The following is a 12,993-nucleotide window of genomic DNA, read 5'->3' as shown; positions in this document are numbered from 1 at the left end:
ATATTAAATACAAATTTAGTATTCAATTAGGAAAGGAAATGTAATACTAATTAAATATATTAAACTATACTTATAAACATTTGCTAGCTGCTACTAGTATTTTTATTTGTAAATAACACTATTACGAATATATGTTCAATAAATTATAATTTAAAATTCAATCAATAGATGAAAGCTCCGGGATGGTAAATTGTAATTAAATTGATTTTTATTTTATTTTACGTTTTATCCCTCCATTAATAGTTGCTTGTTTTAAAGTATAAACCATTTAATTTTGTAACCCCAGTTGGTCCACCGCCAGTGCCCATCCTTATTCCGAGATGCCCGATTTATATTATTCAGTTGAAATAGAAAACTTGGAAATTAATTCAGTCATTAATGTGGTAATTAAAGAATATTTATGACTTACCTTTTACTTGCATATGAACAAGTTGGTTAGACATGAATGCATACGATTTGTACGTGAAAGTGAGAGGTTAAGTGGGGACATTACATTATAATAATATTACGGTGGGACCATGCATTTCTTTACCCATCTTATTATAAAATTTAATAATTATTTTTTAATTTTAAATACAATCCATATATTAAAAATGATTGAAAACATTATTAATTTAAAATGTGCTCTTCATTTACTTTTAAATTAATCATTATTATTACCTTAAGTGAACACTCCGATTTCTACAAAAAAATTAATAAATTTATCTCAAATATTTATTTATTTTGTATTTATGTAAAAGTTTATCAGAATTCCATTTAAAAGTTAATCAGAATTAGAGGTATATAATAAGGAATAATACAAAATTTAATCATAAATTTTATTTGAGTGAAGGCTTTTTTGAGAAATGCGAAAACGGTCGGGGTGGAAGGATTTTTTTTTTTATTATATAACTATGAGGATAAACAGAAACCAACGATCAAATACAGCTAACGTACATCCATGCAGCAAGTTGCTTCAAATGGTAAGTCCAAACGCAGTAGCAGCGCGTATGATTACCCTTATTGACCCGACCCGGGTAGAATAGTGGAGCGAGGAGGTTTCCGGGTCAGAATGCAGTGTGATTGGGTTTGAAGGATTTGGGGGGAGGCAAAGTGATGAAAGTCTGAATTTTGGAGAAAGGGGAAATGGAAAAAGACAAGTCTTTTTCAATAACGAAAATAACGATACTCGCAACTATGATAATTTTTATAATATTATTATTTATTTAGGATAAACTATTAAAATAATTATTTTTATTTGTATCAAGTTATATTTTAGTAACACATATTTGAAGTATCATGTTTTTATTACTTATAATATTATTTTGTTACGAAATAGTTAGTCTATCTTTAAGATTTGTTACCTCTCAAATGACAATCTTACGCGACAGTTAAAATGACTTTTAAATGTCAACATAGATGTCTAAGCAAATAAATTAATTAATTTTTAATTAAATAAATTTAATTAATTAAATTTTCTAAATTAATTAAAGGAAAATGTTAATTTGATAATCAAAACTAATGCATCATATTATTCTTTGAAATAAAAAAAAAAAAACTTGGTCTCATTTTTTTTTAAATTTTTGTTTCCATTTTGAATTATTTGATTTTTTATTCAAAATGAAAGAATAAAGGATCGACTCAATAGAATGTTCAGTTATAAATAACAGTAGGTAATGAGTTTTTTTGTTCTTTACATGGGCTTTGAGTTCATATATTATGTATTTTTTTTTTGTAAAAAGGTGGTCCATCTTTTTATATTTTTCTATATATGTGACAGACAAAAAGGACACACTTCATATTTGTTTATTTGTGTATTGTGGGCAACCACAATAGTAATTAAGTATAGAGGTTGATGTGTCAATTTATTCATCTTCTTTGTCGTTTTGCTATTCTTTTCTCTAATTGTTACAAAAAGAATCCAATTGTTACTTCTTTTTAAATTGGAGAAAATTGAGTTTTAAGACTAAATTTTGTATTCTATTTCCATAAAAAAAAAATTAACTTTTCTCATCCCGACTGGACATCCATGTTGACATTTAAAATTAAATTTAATTGTCACATTGAACTGTCATTTGAGAAGTAACAGATCTTAAGGATAGAGTAACCATTTCATAACAAAACGATAACGCGGATAACTAGAACATAATATTTTAAATATAAATAATTAAAATATAACTTGAGCTAAATAAAAGTGACTATGTTAAAAATTTATGCTATTTATTTATGAAAATGAATAAAAATTGATGATAATATTTACGATTACGATGCTGTCCTTGTCTGGAGTAGACATTACAATGTCTACCGGGACTGCATTGCACTGCCGGAATTTCTTGGGAAAATGTTGAACCGTGTAAAATGTAATTTTCGTTTTCCTTTGGTTAAAACCAAAAATTCATTATGTAGGAATATTCCTGTACTTTATTTTTCTTTCTTCTATTTTTGGACATGAAGATGATCATGGTTTAGCTGTTAGTTTTTGGTTAACTTCAGATCAATGCCAAACAGAATATTTGGAGCATGGTTAAATAGCTTTTGCATAATAGTTAATATATAATTGTGTATTTTTAACCTTTTAAGTTCGAAGATGCAGCTGCTTCTCGGCGCTGGAGTTGGTAATTGATGGCTTGTTGTCACAGTGTTTTAAAACACAATGACGTGGTATTAAATGGTGGTGGGTTGGGATAAAGTACCGGAATCAAGTATCATTTACTTCATTTTATCCTTCAATCACAATATTGAAATTAGATTATCATTTTATGAGATTTGAGCATATTTCATAATTAATTGTTTATTTTATCAAATAGTGTTTATGGTAAACAAAATTAAATACTGTTACCTGCTATTAATACCCTAATTTTGGACAACAAAAAAATCAATTGCTGGTGTTTGCTACTTCGATAGGTGGAGTGTGGACAGATTTGGCAAGGATGGGAGGAAGTACATAACTTTGTTCATGCCAGACCAGAACACAATCAAAGCAGCTGTCAAATGAAAAAGAAGGCCAAAAATGATTACTCTTGTGCACCAGCCGAGAATCGAACCCGGGTCTGTACCGTGGTGCTGTCTGCTCACATTTTGATAAATGTAAATATATATTATTTTAATATTAAAGTTTCGGTCTCCATCATTGTTGCCTCTGATTTTGCAATCAGAATTCAAAAACGATATTTTATCTTTAAATATAATTGAATAAAAGTGTAATTAATAAAGTAATAATTATATTATTTTGTAATTATAAATAATTGTAATTTTTAGTCGTATTTAGCTGACAGAATATGATTTCTTCTGTCATGTTTGATAATGAAAATTATAATTATACAATTGCATAATTTATAATTTTAAAATAATTATTATTATAAAAAATATTATTAGTATGATAAAATAATTTTTAAACAAATAACAAAAATTAAAATCAAATAATCATATGTATTATGTTAATATAAAAAATAGTTGATAATAAGATTACTACTAAAAATAATAAGAAAATTACACATCGTATAAAATTTTATCTAATTGTTTTATTTCATATTTGTTGGGTTATTCATTCTTTAATATTTAATATTTCGGTTCAGCCCAAATAGTATGTAGAGTTAATTATACAAAATTGTATAAACTTAATTTGGAAAAAAATTTATGTTAGATTATATTTATTTTTATAATACGTAAATTAAATAAAAAATAATATATATTTTATAATCTATAACATTTATAAAAAATATAAATTATTCAATAACTTTCATAACATTTTTATAAATAATATAATTTTTCCATAACTTTAAAAATTATTTTTTGTAAAGGTAAACTACACCAAATACCATTAAACTTTGACTAATTTTTAATTTTACTACCTAACTTTTAAAAATTACAAAGATATCAATAACGTTATTGCGTTGTTACAAAAGATGCCATTCTGCCGTTTACTATTGTTACTTAAGTAGTGATGTCTGATGCGGCATGTTAAATGTACAACATATTTAAAAATTAATTCAATATTAATATTAAAAATAATTTTTTAAACACATGGCAGATTTAACATGCCATACGCTATTACTGAAGTAATAGCACTAAACATTCGAGTGGCATCTTTGTAATAACACAATAATGTTAGTGGCATAGTTTTAAAAGTTCAACGATAAAAATTAAAAAGTAACCAAAGTTCAGTGGTATTTGGTGTAATTTACCCTATTGTAAATAAGTTATGATTTCTTTTTTTTTTTTTATTAATAAGTATATTAGTTTTAAAATATACAGTAAGACACATAAATAAGTTACAATAAAATAATATAATTTTTATAATATGTAAATTATTTTTAAAATAAACTTTTAGCAAATAATTTTAATTTTTTAGGATTTAAATGATATAAAATTTTGTTATGATTTTATAAAATACATAAAGTATTTATAAAATATAATCTTTTAAGATTTATAATATGAGAAATTTTTTGTTATAATCAACTCAAATACTCATAAATATTCATATAATTACTTCAATTCTTACCCTACCGCTAAGAATTAGAAAATATAATTTAAGTGACTACTCTAATTACATCCAATTCGATGGAGCTAACTAACTTAAATAATTACACAAACATACAATTATTATATAATTAAAAATAATTAAATTAAAATCCAATTATTAAATCACTTTTCAAACACAAGCTTAATCATAATAAATTAACTAAGTGTAAGGAATGAACAGATGTAAAAAAAGAAAAAGGGGGTGGCAATTTGCACAAACAGCTAAAAAGTTAAATACTTTCCTCTTGTATTGTCATGTTTTATGCACAGTAAAAAGAAGGATGTGGAAAAGAGAGGAAAGAAACAAAATGTAATAAAAAAAAGGGTGTTGTGGGCTTTACCAATTCCATCTTTCCATGGTGTTATCTGTCTGCTGATCTTTTGTTGATTTTAGGGGCCCATTTTTCCAATCCAATCTCAGAGGCTTAAATAATGCCTTCAGATTTGACATTTTGCTATTCCCGTTTCCCAACTTGCCATAGATTAATGTTTTGATTGAATGGTTCCAAAAATTCAACTGCACTTTCAAACCCCTATCATACTACCTTTTTACTATTTACCAAAATTCAACCTCTGCTTTTTCTTAGTGTTCCATTATAACAACAATTTTGATTTCAATAGTTGATGATATTTAATAAATTTAAACGTCAAATCCCCAAGGTTTTTCTTTATATATATATAAACAGTAATAATATGGATAAGCTTGTTATGACTTGTTTAATCACCCAGCAAAAGGACACTATAGTTTATTTAAACACTATTTTGCAATGCGAGAGAAACCCACTTTTCCTTTTGTCACATTTAAACAAACCACCCTTTGAGATGGTCAATTGTCTGCGCCTTTCTAAACCATATAATTCACATCCTTCACATGACTTTTAAAAGTTAATTTGACTACAACAATGGCTTAGATTTAGAATCCCATCTGAATTACTACAAGTTTGACATAACGAATCATCTTTCTCTAATTCTTTTAACAGTGATCCAATTCTAATATGTATTCTTATGTCTAATAGGTTTAAAAACTATACAAAATTTGAGGAAGAGCAATTAATTGATTTTACAATGCACTCAAAACTTCCCCATTTCTTTGGAAACACAACCCATTTAATTCAAAGGTGATCTATGAGGCACACCTTTCCGGCGGCTATTACTCTCAGCCTGTGGGCATCTGTGGCGGTGGGGAACTCGAGGGGTTAGGATGCAGCTCCGTTTCTTCTTGTTTATCTTGAGAAACTCGGTTGTAGCTGTGCAAAGTAGTAAAGATGGCTTGCAGTTGGTTCCACTGTCACCATTGCTAGTGGCAGCTGTGTTTGCGGATCCTCCTGACCAACTTGATCTATGGGAGTCCAGGACTGAGTCAGGAGTCATTTGAGGATCCTCTTCCTGCTCTACCAACCAAAAATCATTTCTACTTTTGTACAACAAGTGCTTAACCTGCATGCATGTTGCGAAAAAAGGACATCAAATTTAGAGTTGAGAACAAAGAGAGAAACAACAACAGTGACATTGTAAGAAAGTCAATATTAGGGAGTGTGAATATAGGATGAACCTTGCAAGAGAGGGAGCAGAAGAGAAACGAGTCTTGAAGGCTGCGATCGCATTTGACGCACAAGTTACCAGAGCCTCTAAATGGGCGTGACATTGGCCTTTCATTCAAAAATATTACTTTGGCACTGTTTGTTGTGTAAGGCTGTGGAGTTATGAAACTGATCAGATGAATAGAATCCAAAAGAAAGAAAAAAAAATTCAATGATTATTTTCATACTTGAACGAGGGAACAATTGATCAGTTTCTGAGCATCACTCAATCGTATAACATCTTGATAAACATACCTTCTTATCTGTGTACAAGGAAAAACAGAGTGAATTTGATCTGCAATGGTGAATTTTAATATGATTCCTGGGGAAATTATAGATGAATGAACCTGTAAGCGACGATGATGACGGTGAAGAGGCAAGCAGTGAGGGCAAATTGTAATGCAACAATTCAAGCAGAAAATGTTCTTCTCATTCTTCTTTGCAGATTCATGAAGTATGCAAGGATCGAAGAACTTTTGTCCAAGAAGAACCCCAAGCCAATGAGGAATTGATCTTGGACCAACCTGTAAGAAATTGAAAAGAAAAAAAACACCCAACAAAGTTGAATCAACATCAAATGATTTCATGAACTGAAAAAAAAAATTAAGTTCCAGAAATTAAGGTATAATAAAGAGACATATACCATGTTCTGTTTTGCTGTTTGTAGAAGAAGCAGGAGTGGATGTCAGGAGTTTTATAACGAATAATTGGAGGAGGAAGAGAGGTGGGTGTTAAAAAAGTCATCAGCCATCAATGAAATGTCATTGAAAGAGAGATCTAAAAAGAGGACAAAGAGTTGGGTTGAGGGCCTTTGTGGATGTTAGTGGTGGGGAGAGATACGAAAAAATCAGGAAAAAAAGGGAACGGCGCCTCTCTCTCCAGTGGCAGTGCCAGCAGTAGTGGCAGCCAACAGCAGCGACTGTTTGCAGTGTTGTAGCGAAATGGGGCCTGGGCCTCATTTAAGGCATAGATGTGAAGGGGCTACCTACACTATACTAGTAGTTAGTTGTTGTGGTAAGTGTGTATGGTGTGCAGATTTTGAATGTCAAAAGCAAATCTTTTAGCAGATTTTAGACCTTAACCTATCATCTCTCTTCCCCCCTATAACCTTTTAAGTGTCTAAAACATTTATGCATACTGTGCATTGATTTTGTTCTTATCGTGTTCAACTCACCCTCTTGGAAATCCGGATGCAATCTTCAACTTTGCTTGAAGTATGGGGGTATTAATTCGTTTTTCAGCCAAAAAACAAAATTAGGCGTTTCCGAAGGAGTTATTATTATTTGAAACTAGGGTGTTAACTCTATTTTCTTTTCATGAACGAGAATACAATCTCGATGTCGTAATTAAAGAAAAAGATAAGGTACAAATTTTGATATTAAAATGTAATGATATTGGTGAAAAAGAGGCAAAGTGAGAGATGGAAAGGGACGCGTATGGGAATACATAATATAAACAGTAGTTATTTGTGGTCGCTACCAAACGGACCAAATTCGGCTAATGTTGACCATTGTTGCAGAGTGAGTGAAGAAGGAAACTATCATTAATGTTCTTTTCTTTTAAATCCTCCCTTAATTATGGAGCTCAAGCTTAGGTAGTTATATTAAATTTGAAACTTTTTTAATAAAATTTGAATTTTAAGTCTTACTAGTTAATCCATCAAATTTTAGCGTCCAACTCAACCTTAAGTTATTTACATTTGGATTAAGGCCCCATTCGGCACTACTTGTGTGATGGCTTTTGGCAAAAAAGTGATTTTTTTGTTAAAAGTAATAAAGAACAACCTTCATCTGTACCACTTTTTTCAACTTAAAGAAAGGACTTTTGCACAGATGAAAAGGAGAAATTTTTAGCTTTTATCAGCCAAAAGTACTTCTTGGCAGTATTTTACTATTTTAACCTCTGCTTTTTCTAGACGTTAGAGGATATTATTTTCCTCTTTTCTTGTCTGATTTGTTCTCTGGTTTGTTCTTCTCATCTTCACCTGCTGCTTTAAAAGATTTCTTGCAGAACCTATTTCCTCCATTTTAAGTAAAAAAAAGCAAAACCATAACCAAAACATGTCTCATCTGCTGTAATTCTTGCAGAAGTGTTTTGTTCCTCCATTTTAATTTTCAACAATATTTTCTTCTCTAGTTTGATCCTTTTCTCCACCACCGGTGAGTTTTTTCTTTTCCTTCTCATTCTTCTCTTTAATTTTTTCGTTCTCATCTTCTTCTCTTCTTCTCTCAGTTTGGGGCTTCGCTCACTCACTCTCTGCTTTATTGAAAGCTCACAAATCTTTCTTGCACTCACTCTCTTAAGCTCAAATCGCCCACAAATCTGGTACTTTTGATCTTGCTTTCCCATATATTTGATTCCAATCGATTGATCGTTATAGCAAAATCTTGCTCTCTTTTTTCCTGTTGAATTTTGTTGTTAAGTATGCTTCATACTATTTATTTCTGAAAAATGGTTCTTTTTGGGGTCTTCTTTTTTTTATTAAACTATTTTAGTTGTTTGTAGATTGAAAGAACTATGTCTATGCCTTTTATCTTTATAAAGATTTTGCTTCCAGTCATGGGTTAGTTTTGTTGATAATTTTTCGTTCAAGTTTGGGTAAGATTGTTGAAATTTGGTTTATTTGTAGAAAGAAGGAAAGTCAAAAGGTTATGTTGCTTCAGCCCAACAAAAAAATAGCAGAATGTTGCAAAATAATAGGCCACCATATTAGCTGTAGTCAAATAGAAGACAATATCTTGAATCTACCAAAGATAGTTCAAAAATTAATCTAAAATTTATTAAAGATGTATGCCCAGGTTTTAAAGCACCTAAACTAGGATGTAATAGGAAAGACATAAATAATATAAATTATGAGTCAAGATTATTCAGATATTAACAAAATAGATAACATTAAAAGAAGTAAAAATATCCTTATAAGAAATATAGATACAAAGATTTTAAGAGAAATAAAAGAAGATATTCTAAAAGAGAGAAATATATGAGGAAAAATAATTTCTCAAAATAATATAGATAATGATAAAAAATCTATAAAAGAATGTAAATGTTTTAGTTGTGGAAAAATAGGATATAGCTAAATAATGTAGGGAAAAAGATATGATTAATGAGATAAATATTAATAATGAAATATTTAAAGGAAGAATTTACGATAGTGATATTATATATTTATAGTATAGAATGACAGAGAAGTTCATACAGATAAAAAGATAGAGGATGTAGATAAATTTGTACAATTATTAGATTGTCAAGAACAATTTAATCAAGAATCTAAAATTAGAAGAATTATGTTTGATATGAATGAGCTAATTAAGTTTGTTGCTAAAGCTAACTTTGATTTATCACCTAAAACTATTTTATCTATGTTAATTATTTCGATACCAATTGTCGAGAAAATTCTCAACATGGCTCATTTGCTTGGTCGCTATCTTCTCCATATTTCTACTCCAACGTAAAGAAATTAATTCTATAAACACTTTTAACCAATGCAAAATATTTCGAGTTATTTTATTAATCATTAATAATTTCAGCGTTAAATGACCTCTCTATGTTTTATTAGTATGCTTGTTTTGTCATTGAAGTTGCATGGTTTAATTGTGTTTGATGTTATTATTAGTTGTGTTCTTTTTCTTGGTTATTATTCGGTCTTGGAAAGTTGATTTTGATTGAGAAAAAAATCTTAGGATCCTATCTTGATTTCGATACACATCTAAAAAATATACTTTTGTGACATTTGATTTTCTTAATTGCTTTCTTGGTGAAACGAATCGTTCAGTATACACAATAGATGAGTACGTCGGTGATTGAAGTTAGTGGTGAAAAAGTGAAAGCAATGTGGGATAAGAGATTGACAGAAATATTTTGTGATGTTTGTATTAAAGAGATATTGAAAGGCAATAGGCGTGGTACTCATTTCACAAAAGATGGATGGTTGAAAATAATGACTAACTTTGAGAAAGAAACAGGCAAGGGTTTTTCACAAAGACATCTTAAAAATAGGTGGGATGCCCTAAAAAAAGAATGAAAAGCTTGGAAGAAACTTAAAGGCGAAAATACTGGTCTAGGGTGGAATCCTATAAAAAGAACCGTTGATGCATCGGATGATTGGTGGGAGAGTAGGCTAAAGGTACATTAATAATTCCCTATATTTTTGTTTTTTTCTTATTTATGAGTTTATTGATAATTGCTGTTATTAAACTATCATTTGATATGTAGGTTGTGCCTGAAGCTCAAAAATTTAGAACATTGGGCATTGATCCTGAATTCGAAGGGAAGTTAGACCAAATGTTCATGGGGATAGTTGCAACAGGTGATAAAGCATGGGCACCTTCTTCTGGTACACTCCATAGTGATATTTTTGAAGATGTTAACAATGAAATACCTGAAGAGAATGAAGAAGAAAATGTGAGAAATGATGTTCACATTTTAAATGATGTTTACATTTCAAATGATGTTCAAATTGATGGAAACGGTCAAAAAAGGAAAAACCCTGAGATATCAAGTTCACATTTTAAAACTGGAAGAAAGAAATCCTCAAAGCAAATTGGAGGGGCTGCAAGATTGTCTAGTCAAATAGAAAAATTATGCAATGCAACTCACAATATGAGTCAAGCCACATCTAGTTTGACTCCTGTTATGGATCCATATGGTATTCCACAAACAGTCAAAGTGCTCGACAGCATGTCGGAAGAAGTTCCAGAAGCTAGTCTGCTATACTTTTTCGCACTTAGATTATTGCTCAATAAGGACAAGCGAATTATGTTTTTATCAATTAATCCCAAGATTAGAGCTTTGTGGCTTAAGACGGAAATGGAGGATAGCTAAAAATTTTCTAATCTTCTAGGGTTAGGAGATATCTATTATGTGACTAAACAAAAATCTTAAACTAGTTTTATCAATAGTTATTTATGTTTGGTTTTTGGATATTGAATTTATGTTCTACTTATCTATGTGTAATCTACTTTTATTAATAGTTGTTTATGTTTGGTCTTTGGTTATTGAATTTATGTTCTACTTATTTATACTAAATTAGTTTTATCAATAGTTGTTTATATATGATTTTGGATGTTCAAATTTTTTGGCAGGTGATGAGTATAGTTGAGAATTACAGCAGTGATGACAGTGATGATGAAAGGGAAAAGAAAGAGATTTTACGACGCATGGAATGTTTTAATCGATTATTTGTTGTTGCATCTTCTTCCATACAATTACATTACGAGAAGTATATATTAAAGCAGCCATGCATGAATTCAAAACAGTCAGGTGAAACATGGATTCGAGAGATCCTTGACGGTCACGAGTCACGTTGTATGATTAATTTTAGGATGTCTAAAATGGTATTCACAAGTTTGTTAAGAGTTCTGGAGACAAGAGACAACTTGCAAACTTCAAGAAACATATCTTCTAGTGAAATGTTGGGAATTTTTTTATACATCTTGGGTACCGGTGCAAAAGTTTCCCAATGTCGAGAAAGATTTCAAAGGTCTGGATCAACAATAAGTCAGTACTTTGCAATTGTGCTTGAAAAAGTTTCAAGGATGGCCACTGATCTAATTGCACCCGAAGATCCTTTTTTTAGCTCAATACTCGAACAAATACGTAATGATTCTAGATATATGCCGCATTTTAAGGTTAAAATTTAATTTTATCTTATTATATTTTTAATATTTTTGGTCGACTTAAAATATGCATGAGACTAATATGATTATTTGTTCAAGATTGCATAGGTGCAATTGATGGTACTCATATTGCCGCTATTCTTCCACCAAATGAACAAATTCCCTATATTGGAAGAAAAGGTATCCCTACTCAAAATGTCATGGCAGTATGTGATTTTAATATGTGTTTCACCTTTGTCATGGCTGGATGGGAAGGATCGGCACATGACACTAGAATATTTCTTGATGCAATTCGAGATCCAAAATACAAATTTCCGCACCCACCAAATGGTTAGATATTTTATTTATATGTGATTTTTTAAAAAATAAAGTATAAGTTCTTTAATTGATAATTTTATAAAAAATTCTTGAATTAATTGTTTGTTATATTATGACATGTAGGAAAATATTATCTTGTTAATTCTGGATATCCTCAAATGAAAGGTTATCTTGGACCATATAGAGGTCAGCGGTATCATTTACCTGACTTTCGTAGAGGTAGATCGGTATCTGGTAAAGAAGAGGTATTCAATCATTCACATTCATCATTACGTAGTGTGATTGAACGAACTTTTGGTGTTTTGAAAAAAAAATGGGCCATTTTAAGAGATATGCCAAGTTATAGTTTTGAAAAGCAAACGATGATCGTTGTTGCTGCAATGACGATACACAATTTTATCCGAAAACATGCCGGCCGAAATGATGCAGATTTTATGGAATACGAAGATATTAACTGGGCATATGAGAATAATATTGATTTAGAAATTGTGCATGGTCGAGAAAGTGATGATGACGACGATGACGACGATGATGGTGATGATGACGGTGAATCAAACAATTCAAGTGGTTTTGAAATGGAATTAACAAGAGATGCTATAGCTTTTAGTTTAATGAATTCACTTTAAATTGTAAATGCTATTGTAAAATTTTTAGTATTTATATTTGGTATATAAATATTATCCCTTTTGAAACTTTAATCCAAATATATGTAATATTTTAATTTGTTAGGTTTATATTTTCTATGTTATCTAATATGAGTTTTACAAATGTGTTAAAAGCATTAATTAAAAATAAAAATAATTTTTAAAAATAATACAATTGTGTCAATATCTAATTACAAATATTTAATTATTATATTTAAATATTTAAATATAGTTTATATATTCTAATTAAATTTAATAAATAATTAATATTAATTACTTAGAAATATTTAAAATTAATATTATATATTAAAATATTAACAATGAGTTATAATAAAT

The 12,993-nt window shown here is 29.6% G+C and overlaps 3 protein-coding genes across 3 annotated transcripts; 2 read left to right on the top strand and 1 right to left on the bottom strand.

Annotated features, from left to right (window-relative positions):
* Positions 1-5,389: 5,389 nt before the first annotated feature.
* Positions 5,390-7,268, bottom strand: LOC108479396 (protein RGF1 INDUCIBLE TRANSCRIPTION FACTOR 1-like). The gene is made up of 5 exons (XM_017781961.2): positions 6,724-7,268; positions 6,428-6,604; positions 6,269-6,343; positions 6,053-6,193; positions 5,390-5,937 (listed from the first exon to the last, which is right to left on the bottom strand). Exons 1-5 carry the CDS (start codon positions 6,724-6,726, stop codon positions 5,608-5,610), a joined length of 726 nt encoding a protein of 241 aa, XP_017637450.1. The 5' UTR covers positions 6,727-7,268; the 3' UTR covers positions 5,390-5,607.
* Positions 7,269-9,864: 2,596 nt separating this feature from the next.
* Positions 9,865-10,901, top strand: LOC108477867 (L10-interacting MYB domain-containing protein-like). The gene is made up of 3 exons (XM_017780346.2): positions 9,865-10,042; positions 10,142-10,203; positions 10,293-10,901. The coding sequence occupies exons 1-3, from the start codon at positions 9,865-9,867 to the stop codon at positions 10,899-10,901; spliced, it is 849 nt and encodes a 282-aa protein (XP_017635835.2).
* A 509-nt stretch (positions 10,902-11,410) lies between these two features.
* On the top strand, positions 11,411-12,639 carry LOC128285528 (uncharacterized). The gene is made up of 3 exons (XM_053022995.1): positions 11,411-11,675; positions 11,804-12,025; positions 12,137-12,639. Exons 1-3 carry the CDS (start codon positions 11,411-11,413, stop codon positions 12,637-12,639), a joined length of 990 nt encoding a protein of 329 aa, XP_052878955.1.
* The last annotated feature ends 354 nt before the right edge of the window (positions 12,640-12,993 follow it).

This window comes from Gossypium arboreum, chromosome 12 (assembly GCF_025698485.1).
Source record: "Gossypium arboreum isolate Shixiya-1 chromosome 12, ASM2569848v2, whole genome shotgun sequence".
In the NCBI taxonomy this organism is placed as follows: Eukaryota; Viridiplantae; Streptophyta; class Magnoliopsida; order Malvales; family Malvaceae; genus Gossypium; species Gossypium arboreum.
The sequence above is the reverse complement of the archived record's forward strand: the minus strand, read 5'-3'. Positions and strand labels throughout refer to the sequence as shown.